The 22,974-nt window shown below is 39.9% G+C and overlaps 1 protein-coding gene across 3 annotated transcripts in view; it reads left to right on the forward strand.

Annotated features, from left to right (window-relative positions):
- The window catches only part of LOC118805574 (cytoplasmic dynein 1 intermediate chain 1), an 81,832-nt gene that overhangs the window by 30,118 nt on the left and 28,740 nt on the right, over positions 1–22,974 (forward strand). For all 3 annotated transcript variants that reach the window (XM_036566460.1, XM_036566462.1, XM_036566461.1), the window contains 4 exons: positions 5,702–5,794; positions 9,592–9,754; positions 13,881–13,980; positions 14,197–14,322. In XM_036566460.1, the coding sequence (XP_036422353.1) occupies positions 5,702–5,794; positions 9,592–9,754; positions 13,881–13,980; positions 14,197–14,322 (482 nt within the window). The remainder of the gene's footprint in view (positions 1–5,701; positions 5,795–9,591; positions 9,755–13,880; positions 13,981–14,196; positions 14,323–22,974) is intronic.

Below are 22,974 nucleotides of genomic sequence, written 5' to 3' on the forward strand. Positions count from 1 at the left end.
TCTTCACCCTACACATTAGAGGGAAAACTCCCCACTTGTCAGATGACAGGGAATTTTTTGATTGTGTAATGAGCTCCATATCCCAAATAGGAGGCCTGGAGCTGCACAGCTTGGCCCAATAAACGTCTGGATGAAAGACCAGGTCGCATCCTCCTGCCGTCTAATGGATGGGAGCTCGTTCTGTGCATGTCTATCCATGCCGCTTCGCACTGTACCTTTTGCCTTTTCTAAAAACGCTCTGTGTCAACATCTATCAGCGAGAGGACAGGCGCTGGCACAGGCACTGGCCCTGCTGCTGGACGCCCTCCAACTCACACAGACAAACCTCAAGTTTAATATTTCCACTGTGGCGCACGCTCCCGTTCCACCTCTGCTTTAACGGGAAATTTGAAGGGCAAAATCTTTGATCTCTGGCTACCAGTTAAAAAATTCTTTCACGTCATTGGTGAGGCATTCAGTGAAAGTGCTAGTTTGACGGAACGAAGGAGCTCTGTGCGCTGCAGCCGTCTGTCCCTCAGCACCGTGGCAGATGCATGTTTAGATTAACCGGCTCCACATGCATAGCTACTGTACAGGGAGACATGCAGTGTAATCTTTGAGATCCGTGATATGATCCACTCCTGTGGTGATTATTTCCTCATCTTCTATAATGAAACAGTGCATTTGTACCTCAGTTGGTGATGCATAGGCAAAGTAAGTGATCACCGACAGTGAAAACAACACACGCTTACACACTGATATCTGTCTTGTTACTTATCTAGAACAACTTGCACCAGGCTATGCTGCTGCCACAGCATATATATGATATGTGCAGTTAATCCATTAAATGCTAAGGATTTCCTCCTAGTAATTCAGGGGAGTTACTCAATAATAAGCTTTAAGATCAATACCTAAATAATAAAAAACTCATACTGGCCTGTGTATTTATTGTATTGTATTTATTACTAGGCTTTGAGCCTATTTGTGTTTTTATTTTGTATTGTAATTCAGTGTATTATACTGTACTGTCTTGTTTAATTACTCCATATATAGAGTCTGTGTGGTAGTGACTCATACTGTGCAAAGGTCAGAGACCACTTTAATTTAGACCATTTTAATTTAATTTCCAGCTAAACAGCCATTAAGTAAAAAATCTGCAGGGATAAATTTCAATATCTTCAAAAAGTTGGTTATGTTCTATGCTTCCTGCAATCCAAGTCATTCCAAGCACATTCAGTGATGTTGAGGTCTGGGCTCTTGACTTAATTCTTATATGTCAGGAGTCTTACTGTCTTGTCTGGACGCATGAAACGTATGCTGCGAGCTTAGCTACAGCGCTTTAGATCTCCATCCGGCAAAGGGGCGAGTGTAGATGCCGTGTCGAGCAGCGTGACGCGGGGAGGATTCGAATTGACTGGAGCAGCGTGAGGAAGCTGAGGGAAGATTGAATGGCTGCGAGAAGCAGAAGATGTCATTACAGTGCCTTGTAGGCCCAGAGTTTCATCAAACTGGCAGGCAGGGAGGATAGAGCTTAATACGCTGCCCCACAGAGCTGGCTGGTATTACGCGGCAGGTGGAAGGGAAAGTATCTCGTGACTGGGATTAAATGGCCACTGGATAGAGTACAGGGACTGCGTTAAAGCTGCCCCTTCTCATTTCTCCCCCCCTTTTCCATCTCCTAGGGCTCTCGCTAATACCCAGACACCCTATTGGGTCGCTAGTTCAACATCATCTTAAATAGCACAGAGAGATCAACTCCTTTTAAATCGAACTCTTATGGTATTACGATTTTATTTAATTTACAGCTCGTCTCAGATATTTCCCGTCGAATGGAGCGTGTGCGGTTGACCCCTGTGAATGTCAAGCAAACATACAGTGTTGATGTTTTGCAGAGGCTGATTTGGGTTCATGAAAATATGCGTGGCTGTAAGGTTGGACAGGAAGCCGCAGGGACCCGCAGGCTCTTGACATGCTTCTCTCGCCTTGTTTGCTAGCCTATGGTCTCTCAACCACGATCGTGAATCAAGGCTGTCTCGCTTTGTCCCAGTCTCTGTGGTCAGGCTGACCACCTCACGCTGTGCAGCCTCTCGGCTTTCCCTCGTCCCTCCTGGAGCACATCATCCTTTCCCAAACCTGGTCAAATCAGGTCAAGTCCCGCCTCGCTGAAAAAAAGTGATGTGTTGAATTTACTTGATTCAAATGTGTATATCACTTCCATGAGTGTAATGTATTACCTCAACACAATTATTGCAAAAAGTAAGTGTTGAGGTTATATCTTTTGTTCATATGGAAATGATGTAGACATTTGAATCAAGTAAATTCAATGTACTTTTCTCAGTGCTGGCTCCAGACTCCAGACTTCTGTCTTCCACCGTTGACACCAGCCCTGCAGAATGCAACTCTCTGCCCCTCAGAGATGCCCCGTACCCTGCCTTTTGTAATTTCTGGGTTATTTCTGTCAGGCCCTGGAGCGACAGCCACACAGACCCAGAATGGAGAGAGTGAGTCGCGGTGCTTATGCGAAGAGCATCACCTCAGAGCCCAGCAGAGTACAGGAGAAAAACAGATGGAGAAGGAGAGAGAGAGACAGAGACAGAGTGAGAGAGAGTGGTGGGGTGGCGGTATGGTGTGGTGTGGTCTGGGCTGGCTGGCTGGCTGCCTGTCTGGGCCTGAGAACTCCTTGGTTCCCCGCTGGTCTCTGGCTTACAGGCACAGTCACATTCAGCAGCTAAACCGCACTCGTTCTGGCCCGGACCTCGCTCACGTCACTGATCCACATTCACCCGCAGCCTCTTGAGAAGAAGCCTTAGCACTGATACTGGCATTTAAACCCCACAGTCAAGACTTAAACTAAGCCCAATGGAGTTGTAGCTTTGGAGACATCTAGCTTTTCAAATATTTCTCTGTGGTTTCAGATAACTTAATATATTAAAGACTAACCCGGTATATTTTGAGGAAAATAATATAATGTAAAAAAATATCTGGGACAATATTTGTGATTATCATGGGAAGGACGGCATACACCATGTGATTTGTAATTTGTTTCCTTGTTTTTGACTGCACTCGTTAGCACCTCAACCTTTAGGTGTTAATAAAACAAAAGACACAGAGATGCATGTTTGCCATTTTACAGCTTGCTGTGACTCCAGATCCTTTGTTATTTTTTATTTTTATTATTTATTTTATTTTTTTAGCCTTCATTATCTCCATCCTGGGGCACTTCAGATCTTTTGAACTTTTGTATTTAACACTCATATCACAGTACGTCTTTGTCAACAGGTATAAGTCTTCAAGTAATAAAAGTTTCTGATTTACAAGCTGTTAAAAATGAACAGTTCTACATGCTTTTTAAATGCATATTGGTGAGCAGTATAAACTGCATGTATATGTATAAACATGTATTAGTCATCTAATACAGTTTTGTGATATGTAGTGTGTCTGTATTTTATTCCATGTCAACATATCATCTTTATATTTAGTATATTAGCATCTGCTGAATAAAATGTGCTCATTTAGGTACTGTAAATTATTTTGTGGCAGCCCAGGTCTGATGTGAGCAATGTGTATTTGAAATGTAGATGTAATGTGATATTGTTTGTAATGGCTCCTACATCAGCAACCTGTTTTACCATATGCTCTAGTTTTTAAATTTGGTGTAATATGAGTAATATATATATATATATATATATATATATATATATCAAAGTTTAAAATCTCTGATGTGCTTCAGTGTGGAGATATGTCAGGCAATGTTTGCCACAGTGCACCACAAACAAACAAACAAATGAACGAATAAATCTAGAGTTTCAGCAAACCATAAAATAAAAAAAAAACATATATGTTTGTATGTTTTCTTTGGGAAACACAAAACCAAAGAATAATCCCAGAACCTAAAGTCTCTACATCTCTGTGTCTGATAAACTGATGAACATACTAATGAGAAGTGAAATTTTGCCCAAGTCTATTGCTCATGATGTCATTATTTCCTGAAAGTATGTAGCAAAACTGAAATCTGGGCTGTTGAGAACTTTGTTCTAAAATCTGGAAATCTGAAGTGAATTGATCCATGTGTGTTTTAACAATAGCTGGAAAGGTAGACAAATAGGACAAAAAATCATTCCTAACAATGAAGAGACTTTTATGTATTTGAAGCTGGGTGTTGTCAAATATGCCCAAGGTATTATGGAAGAGCTGCTAATCAAAGCCTTGTTTTTTAAGTAATGATGTTCAAATGTCAAAATCTTTCACATTTTAAAAGAGGAAAAGGTGTCCTCAAACTCAGACAAGCTGTTTATTTCTCAGCTGTTGATGAAAGCAGTGATTATTAGGGGTGCAATGCAAAACTGTGTGTGCATCATGGAGAATGGACATTTTAATTATGCCATCTAATGCAACTGCATTCTTTGAACACCAAAATTTGCAAACAATCAATGCCTCACTCGACCACTCCTCCTGCCTCCAGTTCTAGAGTCATTAGTAAGTTGTGCAACATTATAGTCGAAAACATTTTTTATTCGAATTTTGCTCAAAATATCATAAGAATGCAGAATCTTGAATGCAGTATCATGAACTGAACTGAATCCTGCGCGTGTAGTGTATCATTACACCCCTAGTAATTATTTTAGTTTCAAGGCAAAAATGTGTAAAAAAATGATGTGCATATTAAAATATTATTACATGAGATAAAGCCATAAATTCCCAAAATACACTAGATCTATTATAATAATGGACAATAACTGGTGATACATTCTTGTAGTGCTGAAATCACTGTTGAGCAAGCCCTGGGGCACCGCGCTCCTTCTCAGCTGGTGTGAACACAAACACACTGGTGTTGAGTGTGTAAGTTTCGGCGCGTCTGGTGCGATGGGATCACTTCCTCCTCTGAACTGGGCGGCCACTGTCAGCCTGACCCCTGCCTGTTAACCTCTGGCACGCTGAGGTCAACAAGAAAACAATCCCACAGAGCCCTGTGTGTGTGTTAGCGTGCGGCTGCTCGTGTGTTCTCATCTGCAGGTGTCTGATGGGTGTTAAGCATCTCGGAGGCCCTTTGCCATCTGTGGGCACGGGTCATGGGGGGAGGCGGGGCGGGTTAGGAACACATGCCCAGCGTGGAGGCCAGAGGCAGGTGCCTGTGGGAGAGGAGCACCAGACTAGTTCTTTGACTGGGGTGATTGGGTTAATTGAGGGGTGAGTCCTCAAGGCCTGGGGGTCTGGCGCAGCTGAGGGGGGGGTCAGGAGAGAGCAGAGAGAGAGGCATGCCACTCAACAGCCCCGCTTCCTGTAGGGTATCTGTATCTGTAGTATTCTCCTCCCAGCGGACATCTTGATTTACTCACGTACATGCATGCAAGCATGCGCACGCACACACGTGGAGCACACATGTTCGTCAGAACCTGGGAGATTTTTAAAGCACTGTGTTGTTTGTCTTTGGCTCACGCTTGTGAAAACGCAGCTGTGCAAATCCTCGTCCAACCCTGGCGAGAAAACAAGAAGCCATGTTTTTTCAAAACAAGTCCAGCCTGCAACTATAATGGAAGTCCGTGATCTTCATGCAGATAGATTAGTGATGAGCCTGGCCTGTCTGTGGGTCAGGCACAGCTGATCTGTAAGCCATTAGCATGAGTGCAGGCAGGGCTGGAGCTTAGGCTGGGTCACTTTGGGGGGTGTGGAGGTGCAGATTTGGCAATGTCAGTGAACATGACCTTTCTTTGTGTCCTCACAGAAGAAGAAGAGGAGGATGAAGATAATACAGAGCCCAAAGCAGGCCTGGAGGATGACCAGAAAGAGGATGAGGAAGGCAAGGACACAAAGGAAGGTAAAAAGGAATGCGCTACTCTGAACTAGCAGCAGCATCCACCTGGTATAAATTTAGTCCATTTGACTCCTGCGTGTTAGATCTTATACTGAACAGCATCTGTCCAATTTAGAGTTTGTGGTGAAGACATCTCTTTAAAATGCCAAGACCTGACGTTGTACAGCGCATTTTCTGTTAAATGTGTTACGGAACAAAGCATATTTTGTGCCTACTTTAAACACCATCTCGTATGAACACCCTCTTGAAAGTTATTAACATTTCTGGATTGTAAATTATTGCCTGCGTGTACATATTCTTCCAGGCACTATTTTATATGATGTAACTGCAAATCTTTCAAGTGATTTTTTTATTTCAAAGAAAGCTGAAAACTAGAAGCTCTAAGCTTACACACATGAAAAACAAAACCCTTAAGAAAGACATAATTGCCTCTTAATTGGACATAATTGCTTCATAACTATGAACCATTAAAGCAACTGCCACATTGTCAAGATATAAAAAAACACTCTGTTTAATTGGTATGGCTGAACTGAAGTAAAGGTGCAAGAATCAAGACTGAAAAATTTAAGGTAATAAAAAATGCATAAATTAGCCAAATCATACAAAGTATAAACATTTGGGTCCCCTGCTGAGAACTGCCCAATAAAGTGGAAGTTACATCACACCTAAATGCTACAAAAGATCTCCCTTCAAAACTCAGCATCCAAGCAGGACTAGATAGACTAGATAGACCTGTTAGGGAAGCCACAGATAGACCAGCGGTCTGAACTCAGACTGAAAGTGGAATAAAAGTGCACTGCTTCACAATAGAAAGAACTCTGCACAACCTGTCCTGTGTAGGGAGATGGTGAGAAAGAAGCATTAGTCAATAAACATGTGTGAGTGACCAAACTAAGATGTGGGTAAATAGTTTGTGGTCGGGTGAGACAGAGATAGAGTTTTTCAGCATAAATTCAAGGTTCTAAGTTTGGTGCAAACCTAACTCTGTCCGTGTTGTAGATTTGCACCACATATAGAACCTTATAGGGATGCTTCTTAACCAAGAAGAAGAATCCCTGCAATGAAGTATGGTGGTGGTAGTATCATGTTGTGAGCATGCTTTTTATCAGCAAAGACGAGGCATTTGGGTTGGAGAAATAATGCAAGAAAATATGGAGAAATAAGGCAAGAGAGCCTGCTTTAGACTGCCAAGAAACTGAAGCTATCTAAGGCCAAAGAAGCTGCCTCAAAAATAAGAAACTGAGAGTCCTACAGTGGGTCTGTCAACTCCTGACCTCAATCCCATGCAGAATCTGTGGCACTATTAAAAAAAATGCAGTCTAAAAGCATCACCAAACCAACCTGAAAAACCTGAGTGAAAATCCAACTCACTTCAGAGCAGTGCGCAAAGCTGGTACATACTTACTCCAAAACACTTAAAGCTAGTATTGCAGCAAAGGAGGTACAACCCCAAGCCATTCTTGGTATTTTGTTACCTTCATGTTTAAGCTCACAGCAGACCCATTTCTGACTGCAGTATATCGCTGTTGTCGGAAGAAAACCTTGTATCTCCAAATTGGTAACTGTACAGGAGGAGGAAAAAAACACTTTACTTTTAATGTAAGTCAATGGAACCAGACTTTTTTCCAAGTCATTTTGGGCTGTTTCTTTTGGTCCATTCATCATGAAATTTACACACAATGTAAAGGGCAACAGGCATTTTCAAATTATGTCAAAAACTGAAAACCGTCAAAAATGGAGATATTCCGACAGCAGCGATAAATGTGTGGAATCTGCAAAAGTTAAACTAGAGGCAGAGAATTTGTATATCCCTGGGATGAACTATAACACTATTTTTACTAAGATAAAAATGAAATGACACTAAATGGACACATTGTATTTTATATTTCATTAAACATGAAAACACTGATCATAATTTTTCTGTCTGATTTCGATTTCTTTACATTCAAATTAGTTAATGGACAATTTTTTGGGCAACTGGACAAGTTTACAAATAATGCAAAAGGTTACAAAACAGCAAAGTTTTGTCCTGACAGTGGTGATATTTGGCACTGTGTCCCTGGCGGTCTGTCCTGTATGCCACTGTCAATATAATGTATTGTCACCAGTAGTTTTGTTATGCAACTAAAATAAAAAAAGGAACTAAGCTAAACTGTGCTTAACTGGTTTTCACAGAGATGAACTTATCACTGAATGGTGTGTCAGTGTGTCACTGGAGCACTAAAATTTGGTTTAAGACTGAAACATATAAATGTCTCACATGAGTAATGACTACATGATATGACAGTGTTAATTCAGATCACACTGCTCAAGTTCATGAACTTATGCACCTTATGTTGCTTTATGTTTACAGTCTACTTTACTGTCTGCATTACTGTTCAAAGGTTTAGAATTACACATCAATTTAAGCAATGTTGTTATCGATATTCAGTTGCTTACTTATATAATGTAGGTTTATATTTTATAAACTACACACCAAATTGTATTTTTACATTTTTGTTTAATATTCAAAACATTTTGGAAACAGTAACAAGATGTTGAATGATAAATAATAGTCGATTTATAGTATTTTTGTTACGTTATAAAGCTCTAGATTTGATCACCATTTTTGAAATATGAGGTGTTCTGCCTATCAATGTTTATTATAATTTCATTCTTGATTCTGTACAGCTTTTATAGTCATTTCAGCATCATGTACATCTCTTTTATTCCCCCCTGAAAATCTGATTTTTTGTCCTTTTTTCTAGCTATCTAGCTGTGTAATTATGTGAAGCATTAGAACCACTTTATACTTTTACCTGCAACCAAAAGTCTTATATTATTGAAAACATTGATTCCAGACTTTAATGATGATTCCAAACTTTTGAACAGTCAGCTTTAGCAGTCTGAGCGTCTCTCAAACGAGGAATCTCTCAGTCACCCAACAGGCTCGTTGGAGCGTTGCGTGGCTACTCGCGTGTGACTCCCGCCGCCATATCAGATACCAATCTCTCTGGGCCGGGGGTCCCGCTTATCAGCTCCACGGCATTGTGGGTCAGGCCCGATCCAAAATTAATGTCACTTGACCCCGGCGAGTGGACTTCAAAGGATGCGGAGAGTGCATTCTTTGTGCGTGCGTATGGAGTAAATAAGTGTAGCGGGTTAGGGAGAGGCCTTGTCGGGGTTGGGCCGCGAAAGCACACGGCCGCTTTGACTCCGCCGGGACTTTGATCAGGCCTTTGTCTTCCTTATGAGTCGTCAAAAAAAAGGTCTATGTGAATCAAGTGGTCCAAGATCAAAGTGAAGGGCCCCTAATAGTCTGGGAGAAAATGGAGGAGCCCAGTAACATCAAAAAAATGTGACCATGCAGTCATTATATGGAGAAAAGGACAAGGGGCTTTATGTGTTTGCTGATATATTTATTTGTTTATTCACTTATTTGTGGGTGTTTGTTTACTTTCTTTGTAGTCTTTTTTTCGTTAGCATCTCATCTCTGTAATTGACATAATTGCGCTCGTGATGCTGAAGAGTCACTGCTGATGCAGGAAAAGGCTCAGGAGTGACTTGTTTGGATTTTAGCTCATGTCTCTCTGGGTAATCTGATTTTGTGTAGTGTCTGTTCTTTCCAGTTGTCTATTGCTATGATTTCTGTGGTTGAATCAGTTTATTTTGTGTTACTCCATGACAGTAGGTAGCTACAAACACCATATCCCCAAATCTGCACCCCATTCATATGTGTGAGTGCGAGTGTGCTGTCTCCTCTGTGTTTATTTACACTGTGGCTCCGTATATTCCTGCCTGTGTATATTTGTGTATGTTAGGCCACCCGAGGGAGCTGACGGAGGAGGAGAAGCAGCAGGTCCTGCACTCTGAGGAGTTTTTGATCTTTTTTGACCGCAGTATTCGTGTGATGGAGCGAGCGCTCGCTGAAGACTCCAACATCTTCTTTGACTACAGCGGCCGAGACCTCGAGGATAAAGAGGGGTGAGGGTGTGTGTGCATGTGTGTGTTTGCAAGCTGCTCTGTGTATGTGTGTTTGTGTGAGTATGTGTATGTGTTTGTTTTTATACAGTTTCAGGACAAAAACAGTGCTTACAAAAAACAACTTGTTTTTTCCAAAGCAACGTTTCATCTGTTAAAACTAAAGGGTAAACACTTTTTTTGGTTCAGTGTTAGGTTTAAGTTTGGCTTAGAAAACTCTTTTTACTCAAAGCTACCTGTACACACTACCACTCAAATGTTTGGACAAACCTGCTCACAAAAGGGGTTTTTCTAATTTTTCATGTTTTAGAATGTACTACTGAATACATCGAAACTCTAAAATAACACGAGACCTAAAACTCTAATCATAATCATTAATTATAATTATTTTACATTCTTAAAAAAGTAGCCCTCCTTTTCATAAATACAGTTTTGGCATTCTCTCAAGCCTGAGATGCTTTTCCAACAGGACTAAAGAAGATAAACATGTGCTTGTTGTTTTAACCCGTTTGTATTGGGGCTGCAAAGCGGTTTAATAATTAAACACAATTAAATGTATTATTTTGTGAAGTCAACCACAATTAATCATGCTATTTATTCCTTTTGTCAGAACTATATGAGTGGATTAAGTAAACTTCATCAGAATTGTGATAATTTGAGAACATTACTGAAACAAGAAACACGTGAACACAGGGCGAACATGAATGCAGTTTCCAATTTTCATCACATTGGCAGAAGCTGGAAGTAACTTTTTTTCTCAATAGAGCCTTTAATGGAACTTACCATTAAAAGCTGTATTTCAATGAGAGAGCTAAATCACAGTCAGAGTAGAGTAAGTTGCAGTGAATGATCAGCTGGGCTTCAGCCTGCACTACTATGGATGATCTGAAGGATTAAACTAGGAAAATGTGTTAACAGCATTAAAAATGAATTTGTTAATGTGTTAGTAATGCATTTGTAACTTTTTTAGTTTAAATTAAAAACGTTTGTTTCTGTTTTGTGTTGTTCAACTATTTGTATTTGCCTTACAAACTAATTTAATTTGCATTTAAGCATAAGAATTTAGATCAGGGGTGTCAAGCTCATTTTTGGTATCAGGCCACCTCACACTCAGTCCGATGTCAAGCCAGACTAAAATAAAAAACAAAAAAATAGTTTATTAGGCCAATAACACATCAGCTCCTCATAAATGTATCTGAAAGGTCCATTCTAAAGGCACAAACTTACTGAACAAATATCACCTATAAAACAGATTAGACAGACTAAAGTTCTTCACTGCAGTGTTTGATGCTGAGGATGTGTCATCGTTTACATAAGGTCTTTCAGCAGACCTCAAAGAATGCAGAGGGTTGCATGCATATGAGTGCATTAATATTTGTCTTCAAAAAGAATGTTTTGATAGCAATTAATCTGCAGTCATTAATCTGACTAATTTATTAAACTGTCTGCAATATCAGCAGCTAAGCTAAAACAAGCTAACACAGCTAGCTAACTGATCTTACTATTTTTGTGTTATTTATTTATTTTCAGACATCATATTGAATTGGATGTCAGCAAATACAGTAACTTAGATTCAGTTTGGTTTCACCTTACAGCTGCTTGTTCATAGTTTTGACACTGAGCTGTAAGTATGGTCCTCCACAGAGTTTAATCAAAAATATTTACTGTTTCAGGGATGAGATAAAAACAGCACCACCCTCCAGATGATCAGGATGGTGTGTGTCTGAATTACATGTTTCACTATGTTTCCCAGTATCCCCTTTTCACATCTCTCAGCCTGATAATTCTGACTGATTTACTGCCAGAACCATTCATTCCAGGTTTGTTCTGAGGAGTTTTAATTCCCTTGTTGGAAGAAGTAGCACTTAGAGACTAAGTTAGTTGCTAAGCAGTGATTGGTTGAGGATCGTGCCAGTCATCTCTTTGAAAGTGGTTAATTACGATCAATGGAGAACCATCATCGGGCCAATCTCAGCCCATGGGCCTGTATGATCTGACACTCCTGCTTTAGATCTAAATGTCTTTATCATTATGAAGACTGCATATTCAATTGGGATTGTCCAACTTTTTTGATCTTTTGACACATTTTGGACTTTTAATTGACTTTTAAGAGACATTAGACTAAAATAATTTGCTTTAAATGACCAAATACCTTAATTATGATTCTTTCAATAAAATAAATGATTTTGAATTGGGTAACATTTACTTCATAGCAGTGGGATGAAACTGCTCACCATGTGGCCATGAGGGACAGGGATGCACTCTAAAATGCAGGGGTGTGGCTAAAATACTCAACTTTAAAGAAATCAAAAAGGATCCTTAAAAAACATGGACAAAAATACAAAATCAGTTTAAGTACTATTTTTCACAAATTGAAATTTAGGAGTTAGGGTTTGGGACAGCCACCTCCCAGGAGAAAGCACATGATTTTGTGTATATTTAGCTTATTAGTATCTTAATTAACACACACACACACACACATATATATATATATACACACACACACTATACACACACGCATATATATATATATATATACATGTATAACTCCATGAATATAATACAACCAAATTTCCAAAAAAAGTCGGGCTGGCCTGCCAAAAGGTCAGTTTAGCGCCCAGACTCTTTTAATATGGAGCAATGCTGTTGTAGTTTTACATTGTCTTGCTGAAATAATCAAGGCCTTCCCTGAAAAAGACGTCATCTGGATGGCAGCATATGTTGCCAATACATGTATATATCGTTCAGTATTAATGATGCCTTCACAGATGTGCCAATCACCCATGCCATGTGCACTAATGCACCTCTATACCATCATAAATACTGGCTTTTGAACTGATAACCAGTTGAGTGGTCTTTAGCCCAGAGTGTCCATGATTTCCAAAAAAAAATTCAAATGTTGATTCGTTGGCCCACAGGACACTTTTCCACTTCCAGTCATTTTAAATGAGCTCAGGCCCAGAGAAGGCAGCGGTGTTTCTGGGTCCTGTTATATATAGTTTCTTCTTTGCATTTAAGAGTTTTAATTAGCATTTGTGGAAGCAGCACTGAACTGTTTTTTCATAGACAGTGTTTTTCAGAAGTTTTTCTGAGCCCATGCAGTGATTTCCACTAGACAATCATGTCTGTTTTTGATGCAGTGCTGTCTAAATGCCCAAAGATCACAGCCAGCAAATACTGTTTTTTGGCCTTGTCCCTTGCATACAGAGATTTCTCCAGATTCTCTGAATCTTTATATGATATTATGTACCATAGATGATGAAAAGCAAAAATTCTTTGCTATTTTACTTTGAGAAACGTTATTCTTGAATTGTTGCACTATTTGATGGTGCAGTCTTTCACAGAGTGGTGAACCCCTCCCCATCTTTACTTCTGAAGGACTCAGCCTCTCTGAGATGCTCATTTTATACCCAGTCATGTTATTGATCTGTTGCCAATTAACCACCAGGTGTTTTTTCAAGCATTACGCAACTTTACCAGCCTTTTGTTGCCCCCGGCCCAATTTTTTTGGAACGTGTTGCTGGCATCAAATTCAAAATGGGCATATATTTTTCAAAAATAATAAAATTTCTCAGTTTCAACATTTGATATGTTGTCTTTGAAGAATTTTTCAATGAAATATAGGGTTTAAATTATTTGCACATCATTGCATTTTGTGTTTATTTACATTTTTCACAGTGTCCCAACTTTTTTGGAAATGGGGTTGTACATATGGGACACATGTATGTCTCTGTGTCCTCACATTGTTTCAAAACAAGTGTGTATGTGTGTGTGTGACTCATGAGTTTGGAGCCTAACATGGTGCTCCTTTGTTCTTCAAAGAAATGCTCTCATACCGTCTCATTCATTCACAGCCTCTTATTCAGGATGATTATTCCAAACATACTCTCTGAAAATGTGCCTGTAGACAGCATACCACATTTCACAATGAACATTAAGAGCACTTCTAATTCTAGGTTTTTATGCGGTATCCTGGTGTACAGTCTGAACTTTTTTGTTACTTTTCATAGCAGAGTGGTGTAGATTATCATTATCAATTCAGTTGCTTATTAAGATGGCAAACCTTTTAAACCTTTTACTATAATTTATTTTATACCCCTCCCCCTTTTTTTCTCTCTATCTGTCTCAGAGACCTGCAGGGGGGGTCGAGTCTGTCCTTCAGTCGTCTGTTCTATGATGAGCATTGGTCTAAGCATCGGGTCATCACCTGTCTGGACTGGTCCCCTCAGGTAGAGTCACCTCTGCCTCTGACCTCTCATACATGTCAACACTTCTTCATTTCACGGAGGAATCCTCCCTCACTTCTGCACGCTTGACACACACCCCTGCTCTTCTGTTATGGCACTTTTTACCCACCTTTACCATTTTCTTCCTCCTGTTCTCCCTGCATGCTCATCTTGTTTCTCCATCTCCCTCTTTTTCTTGTTCTCTCTCTTTCTCTCCAGTACCCAGAGCTGTTGGTGGCCTCCTATAACAACAACGAGGACGCCCCTCATGAGCCAGACGGTGTGGCCTTAGTGTGGAATATGAAATTCAAGAAGGCCACGCCTGAGTACATCTACCACTGTCAGGTGAACATAGCAGCCTTTCTGTAGTAATAGGCCATTCTATAACAATCTGGCCTGATAGATAAACAGAAAAGCCAAATATAGGACAATTTATTTGAGTTTGAAGTGGGACATAATTGGTGTGCAAAGTGTATGGAGTGTGCTGCTTAAACTCTAAAATGCTAGAGTTATTAGTGCTGTGTTTCTGTATCCTATTTATATTGAATAAATATTTTTATATAATTAAATAGTAAATTACACAGTTTCTGTTTGGGTTAAGGTCAAAAATGACAAAAATCTAATACAGCACTGTGCAAAATCACCACCCCTCATTTATTTCATTTCCAGTCAAAACAGCCATTAAATACAATACAATTTTTTCAGCATCAGAAAATAAGAAAACATATATTTCAAAAAATACAAATACAAAAACTAAATATAATTTATAATTTGCTAGTATTTAATGTGTACAACCTTGCAGCTTCTGTTCTATTCAAAGAAATCTGCAGGAATGTTTTCCACAAAGTTCAGTCTTAGAAGTTGGTTGCATTTTCTCTCAAACACATTCAGTGATGTTGAGGTCCTGACTCTGGAGTGGCTCTGATAAGCTGCTGGTATTTAATATCCATACTTTCAGCATACTTTTTTGCTTGTTTCAGTGAGCTATGAGTGAGAAATATCTAACATAAAATAGTTTGCTTTAGTGTTCCCCACTGAGAACAATGCTAAATGGACTCTAAAGTGAGATATAGCTGGTGTATAGAGTACAGGAATGCGCTGCTTTAAATGATGACATAGATTTGAAAAATGCAAAAGAAAAAGATATATAATTAAAGAAGTTCCCATGGTTAGGCATGTGGAGCAGAACATGCTATTCATTCTGGAACATGTCCATTTCTGTTGAAATGAAAAAATCTAAAACATCTTAGGAGTAAAAAAGTATATGGGGTTGGTTTTGATGCTAATTATAAAAGACTCCAGGCATAGTGAGGTAGAAACGAGCGAGTAAGCAAGTCTGGAGGCGACAGCCTGGTGTGAGTCTCTTCCACTCCCACAAGAGCCAGATATTATAGAGACGTTTCTGTAATAAAAAGATGTGGCCTACCACTTCCTAATCCAGCCAGCCACATATGTTTGCCCACCCACATGGACCGCCATCGCATGTGCTTTTCCGTTTCCTACGCCCAACATGTCACATACAGACACGCGCACACACACACTCACACACACACAAGAATCTCACACGTGCAAATTTACACATGCACACACACACACTTCTGTAAACACCCACTTACTTGCAGGCACATAATTCTTTTAGCTATCATAAATACGCCTTGTCTCATTTTCAGGCAGTAATTTTAATCCTTCACAGCAGTAGTTTTCACAAAGTATCAGATCCCTGCATTATGTCATGGGCATGATGGTATTATTTTTTGTACCAATTAACTACAATCAGTTCTGACAGTTGCTTAGGGTTCTGTGAAGAGTGTTACTCTTATTTTATCTGAGATTCAGAATTTATTGTCTTGAGTTGGTATTTTATGGTTAAAGTGGCCCGTTTTGTCTGTCTGGTGTTTCTGGCCGGGCTAATCGTACCGGAGGAAGTTTTACTGTGGTGAGTAAGCCTCAGTGAAAGTGTGAATGATGATGGTCATAAAGGTCTGATATGTGTATCTCTGCTGTCACTGGCTGGTTGGTGCACTTCTCTCCCTGTGGCCGCAGGAAGAGGAGAAAATGAAGGAAATGATGAAGTGGAGAAAAAAATTAAAATAGAATGTAGGGCTGTCATTACCAGTTGTAACATAACCTCTACAGACAGCAGACTTAAATATGGCATTTTCTGCCGTTTTTTGTGCACAGTGTCTCTTTTTTGTGTGTTTAACGTATTGGAAGAAAATGAAAAAATGAAATATAAAATGTGCCGTAACTGTGCAAAAAATTGAAACAGCAACCCAATTTTCGCCAGTCCATCGCAGGGCAATATATATATATATATGTGTGTATATATATGTATATATAATGAACTAATTAGTGCTAATTCATCAAGAAGGTACATCATAATGAATACAGAATACAGAATAATGGAATAATAGAATCTTGCAGGCTTCTGTAAGTGTGGCCTGGGTCTTCGCCAGACCTCTTCTGTGTGCAGACAAACAGAGAAGAGAAGAAAGGAAGGGAAGGGAGAAGATTGTGGAAAGGAAGATGAGCTCGATCTCCAATCGTTTGGCACATAGCAGGAGCACTGTGCCGCTGGCTATGGATGAAAGGGCTCGGGGTGGTTTGCACAGATACTGCTTTTTCTCTCGTTAGGCAGGGATCAGATGGAGCTTAATGTGTGAGCATGTTCTGCTGTTTAACCCCCAAAACCACACAGCTCTTTCTCTCCCCCCGAAGTGAACGCCTGCGAAAGCCGCACGCTCATCCTCGGCCTCCCTTCAATCCCACTCTCCTCTTCACCTCTCCGCCCACCGCGGCTTCCCTCGCTTTTGGCAGGCCCCCTCTGCGGAGTTCAGCGTTTTTTTTTCCAGCAGTCATTTTTCCAGATTCGTCCACAGCCGCTGACACTTTCATGTGCTGAATGCTTCTGTTCCCTCTCTGACCGCTGTCTCTTGCTCTCTCACTCTCTCTCTCTATGTCTTCCAAAGTTTTGCTTTTTGCTGTCCTTCCCATCTCCGTTTTTGTCCTCCCTTCGTTGTTCTCTCCCCATCTTCACAGTGTGGGTATCCTGTACTTAGAGGCAGAGCTCAGTTGACTTTGGCACACTGCTAGACTGGTTTTGGGATGGTGATGGAGTCGGTTTGAGTTTTGTTGGATTCAGGGCTGTCAGTGCCGTCTCTTGTCGTTCTGTCCTGTGCTCTGCTGTTGTGGCATGGATCTCTCTCCCCTCTCCACCACCTTATTGGACCCTTCAGTAACATCACATGGCCTTCTCAAGTGGGCTGCCTCCAGCCACATCAAGAGCACACCCTGAGGGAAAAAAAAAACGCCCATACCCCTGCAGATACTGTCGGCTCTGATCTCCCGTCGCTATGTTTTTATTGATATCGTTGGTGTATTTTCCCCGGGATGACTCTGGCTGAAGGCCTGCTGGATGCTGGCTGAGAGGGAGATGTATTCATAGCAGTTTGGAGAGCAGCCCACTCTGAATAATGGCGGCCGGATGGAGTTGCTTTGGATCACAAAGGCCATTGTGGAAATGCTTCAAAACCACTCTCAGCTCACTGTGAGGAAGGGCAAAGACCTCCATTCCGTCATGCGTTTACTATGACTCTGTATAACCACATATCGGCTTTTGTACTGATCACTGCTGCTACTGTTTAACCCTCCAGGTGCTTCACATTTGTTATAGAATTATTAAGCTTAACTATTATTTTTTAGTAAATACTGTAAGTCAGTTTTGTTGTTGTGGATTAAGCCTAGTGTTAGAGCCTGTTTTCACTTCGCGTGTTTCATGTCCGGATCATATCTGGATGTACATTGGCCGGGTTCCATTTAGACTTTCTCCATTTAGGCTTTGCGTATCCTCCATCCAGCATTTCCACTCACATAATTATTTGTGAAAATAGAAAATGCATTCCATTTACACTTGAGTTACATGTGATCAAGATCTGTCTCTGACTACCTCTGAATGTGGTTTGAGTGATTAGATCATAATCTGATTACAGTGTGTCCTGGAGGAGTTAGCACCTAGCTTTTCATGTGGTTAAGTGAAATCTGGACGTGATCCGATCACCCAAAATACATGTTAATGCAAGGTGTAAACATGCCTTTAGACTGAACCAAATGCCATTGGTGCTTCCCAAATAAAAACATGTGATACAGATATAAGACTGAGTCTTCCAAGGATTTCTTGGCATTATAGGGAGAAATGGGTTAAGATTAACCCCTTAAAATGCCAAGCTTATTACATACTAAGGCCTGTGATTGAGTAACTACAGGGCCTTCAATGCAAACTGGTTTACTATTCTTAGGTTATAGAAGTGTGTAATAAAAAAAAATAAGGCCCTGGCCATGTAAGTGGTTAATCTGATTAGATTTGCCCTTTTAGTAGAAGTGTTGTTTTTGGGTTTTGGTTTCTTCCCTTTCATACAGGCCTTCTAGTGGCAGAGATACCAGCAATCCCTGAGTTATTACAATGAAAATGTCTAACTGTAAAAACAACAAGACCATCCAAACATATATGCTTCCCATCAATGTTGGGGTAGTCACTCAAAACAAACTCTCAAACTTTTACTTCTCTCAAATTGTAGCTGAGTTTACTTTACTTATTACCTTACTTCTAAGTTACACTCTAAAACATACAGATATCATTGGGAGATAACAAGAGAAAATCCAATAGTCCTTTCAGTGCTTTATTTTGAAAGGAGTCACCAATCATACTAAATATCTTTTCAAAAATGGAAGGTCACTATCCTTGCCTGAATAAGAATTGAGTCTGGCTTGTTTGGGTGATACTTGGTGGAACTTTCTTTGGCATTGGGATCTTCAGTTAGCTAATGTTGCATTAGCATGCATTCTGATTAGATGCTTGGGCAGATTGCTCATCAATTTTATAGCGGTGGTTTCAGGCTTAGGCCTAACATGCAATGATTTCAAAGTAAAGAGAATATTGCTTGAGTTCGCTCTCTGCTGGTGACATCTGCAATCACTGTCCGCTGTAGCACAAGCTTGCAAAATATGTAAAAGAATATACAAAGATAAAATTTGCATTGCACATAATTGATATTAAGCCCTTAAATGATTAGCCTTTAAATAAAAAGCCTTAGTATGTAATAAGTCTGATAAATTAAGAGGTTACATTAATAGATGAAATTGTTATTAAGTCAGTAACTGTAATGTGTTTACAAGAGAATAAACTGTAATGTGTTATTACTTTATTACAGCAAGTAATTACATTACTACAATGAGTTGCTTTGTAGCGTGTTACTCCAACACTGTTGTAAGTTGTAAACTGTATATACATGAAAAATATAAACATACTATATGGTACTGTGCTGTCTGCCACTGTATAAAAGATGTAGCCTGCAGCTGTCATGGCTATTAGATGCAGTCTGATCCAGTTACAGAACATGCCCGGGCATATTCAGCACTGTATTTAGGTCATGAGTACCATGATGTCATGTCAGAAACTTGTATTCTGTCAGAGTAAAAATGAAATACAAATTCATATCTGTAGTCTCACCATTTCACAATAATAGTACTTTAAAAGGCGGAGGTAGCAGGGCTAAGTTTAACTTTTTAGGATGGGAAAAATGGAAATGGTTGTGCTATTGTAAACCTATTTTCTCTAACTCGTCAACAGAAAAGTTAGGCACTGGTCCAGTCTTACCTGCATCTATTTTTGCCCATGTTCACTGTGTAAGATTGGTTCTGATATGTATCTGCTACCTGACTGATATTTGATCAAGATAGAGTGTTTTGTGTTCCTTTAATTGATCGACTTTTCCCTTGTTGTCCTAAAAAAGAAGACCGAAAGATAGAACCGAGAGAGAAGATCATGCAGAGAAAAAGAGAGCGCGCATGAGAGAGTGAGAGACAGCAAGAGAAAAAGAATGACTGCTCACATTCACTGGCTTCTTTTTCCTTCTCCTCTGAGAGGGAGATATGGTATTACATGGCCCGCGCCAGCGACCACAGAGTGACAAAATCCGTGGGGTGCCATTAGGGGAGAGAAAGAGGGAGAGAGCGAGGGATGCCGGTGGAAGATGGAGGAGTGCATCTGGAGCTGATAAGCTTTGCTGGGAACCATATGATTGTGGTGTTGCAGGAGGAGGCGGTGGATTGGCGCTGCTGAATGTACTGTCTGTTACATGCTCATCCCCTCCCAGCCTCCCTCCCTAAAACAAAGAGGCAGCACAAAGACGGGAGTGTTTCCCTCCGTGATCCCTCTCTCCATGCCATCTCTCATCACGGGTTAGCCGTGTGTATTATTCTATACAGAACACTTCCCATTAATATAACCTTGTCTGCCAAAAGCACTTAGGCCTGGTGAAGGGCATTAAAGTGCGGCTTTAAGATTAAAACACAGTCGGCTGCCGCTGGAAGGTGCAGACAATCTGAAGAGTTTTTTTCCCTCTTCTTTTTCTCGTGCCACTGGAATCCGACAGCAAGGCGGAAATGTGCCGTGAGATTGTGTTTTTACTGAAACTGTCAGTTTGAATATCATCACTGGATCTGTGTCTTCACCAGAGCGGGCCCCTAGCTGAGCTCACAATGAGAAATGCTCAATTTGAGACGAATATTTGAATTTCAGTGACCGAGTTGGTAAAAAAGTGGCACAATTGAGATATCACCAGAGCAGACTTGAGGCACTTTCATGCCAGGTGGTGTGGGAAAGTGTCTGCTTGAGTAGTCTGGCTCCAGGGATTTTAAAGGGCACATATTATGGAAAAGCGGTATTATTCGGACAGGAATAGTTTTGCATGTGCTTTTACCTCGGGGCATCTGTAATGTTTATGACTCTGTATAAATAAATGCACTGCCTTCACTCCAAAAAGGGTACAATACATGTCAAAACATTTAATTTAGCCATCATTTGTTTATGCTAACCATGTACTTAGTTGTCCTAAGTGAATGCAGTGTGTCATTGCCGTTGTCGTTAGCTTGGGAATTTACAGCCAACAATCAACCCCATAAATTCAAACATTTTTCTGTCATGTTACATGTTTTATGTTTGAGTTGTACACTTAAGAACAAGGACAGTACATAAGGGCTTTATTTGAGCCACAGAGAATACAAACATATGCTTCAAGTGCCTCAGTACATAAGAAAAACTGTGAAAACTCTTTTTTTCCCAGGATATGATTTTTATGTTTAGGTGTGAGAATCTTCTCCAGTATTTTCCATTATAATGGCTGACATGGCTCAATCGGACTGAGTCAGAATTGCTCACTGTGGTGGTGATAGGAACCAGACGTCTGAAGAGTTGAATGCCTGTAAATGCTCCCTCACAGAAAGTTATTGCATAAAATAATTATGAATACAATTATGAAACATTACAATAGTTCTGAGGAAAGGTTTTGATCTGTAATAATTTAAAGCACATCTATGTCAGAGAAGTACATGCAGGTAAAATAGTGCCAAAAGAAAGCTTATTTTGTAAGATTTAAAAGATTTTAACTTAAGATTTTAAAATGTTATCATTATAAGCGTTACATACAAAAACTCAGAAGACACGTGTAGGTTAACTGGTTAGTTTGCATAGTTCATAAAATGGCTCAATCGGACAAGACTAAAATCACTGAGAACTGCTGATAATTATTACGTTACCCCACCTCCCCATGCAAAATTAATCTCATCTGAATAGTGGAAAAGCAGTGAAAATAGCCCCTGTTGAATTTGTTATTATGATGTCATGAAAGCCAACACTTTTACATATATCTGCCTATTCAGACTACATCAGTTTAGCCTTGCCCATTCATTTGGAAGTTATAAGGAGTGTTTCAGCTCAGACTGCTGTTTGAATGAGGAACAATTCAGGGCAGCCAAGGAAAGCAGAGATACTTTACATATGTTTTAGTTCTAGGTCGAAAATGGTCAGGTAAAAATGAATGGTTTGGTACATGAATTTGAACAAACATCATAAGTAGACAATAGGGTAAAATAAAATACATGAAAAATGTGGATATGGGACCTTTAAATATTTTACGAAGGCACCGAAGTGTCATACTGAAAAAAAATAATGTAGTGCCTTAACTTTTAAAAGTTAGCGATCTGGCTGTCATTAAATTTAGAATTTATTGAACCTCATATAATATGTTAACTATATAATCTATTAATCTGAGATTCTGTTAACTACGTATTTGCAGTTGAATAAAATTGAAATATAAGGCAAACAGGTGAACTTTTTTTTTTCCCCAAGTTAAAACACTGAATCATTTTTACGCTGCGACTACCAAAAAGATCCCTTTCAGCAGACAACCACATGTTCTCTGATGACATATGCACAGGGAATAGACTATGATTTGAGGCCTAATTTCCTATTTGGCAGAATCAGCAAAGCAGTCTACCGGGACAAATTGAGCTAATTCCGGTAGCGCAGTAGCTGCATGTGTGCCACAGTGCACGGAGCCTAATGTTTATTGGGCTTTACAGTAAGTCTGTAGAGTCAGTCGCTTGGTTCGGCTAGTTAAGATGAGAGGCCAGATAGGGCGGAGTGGTGAGGCTCTCCATATGGTGTGAATATACCATCTTTTCATCCTCCAGCATCTCTGCCATGTTTAGATTATGACTTTAAAGAGCGTTCATATGACTTGTCACATTTATCTGTGGAGTGAAAGAACTTTCTGGATTTATGTGGTGACTGTAATGAGTAAAGCATACATCATCTGTTTATGACTTTGAGCTTGCTTCCTGACAGGTTATTTATCATAAAATCTGAAACAGTGATTGCAACTTCCAGCTAATGTCTGCTCGGTTAATGTCACATATGGCCACCCGGGATGTGAGGGTAGATGTGCGCTTGCAATGTAAAATGAGAAGTGGGAAAAAGGACTTCTTCATTAATCAGTATACATCTATCGGTCTTTGGCAAATATCCAGCCCACCATGGCTCGGGGTCTTGGGCTGACATTGCTTGAAGACTCTCTGTAGGCTTTATATCTATTATAATGGAGATTCTTTCTTTAAAGCTTTGTGTAGCTCTGAATTAATTAATTCAACTGAAGGCTTATT

The sequence above is a fragment of the Colossoma macropomum genome, unplaced genomic scaffold, assembly GCF_904425465.1.
Source record: "Colossoma macropomum unplaced genomic scaffold, Colossoma_macropomum, whole genome shotgun sequence".
Taxonomy (NCBI): domain Eukaryota; kingdom Metazoa; phylum Chordata; class Actinopteri; order Characiformes; family Serrasalmidae; genus Colossoma; species Colossoma macropomum.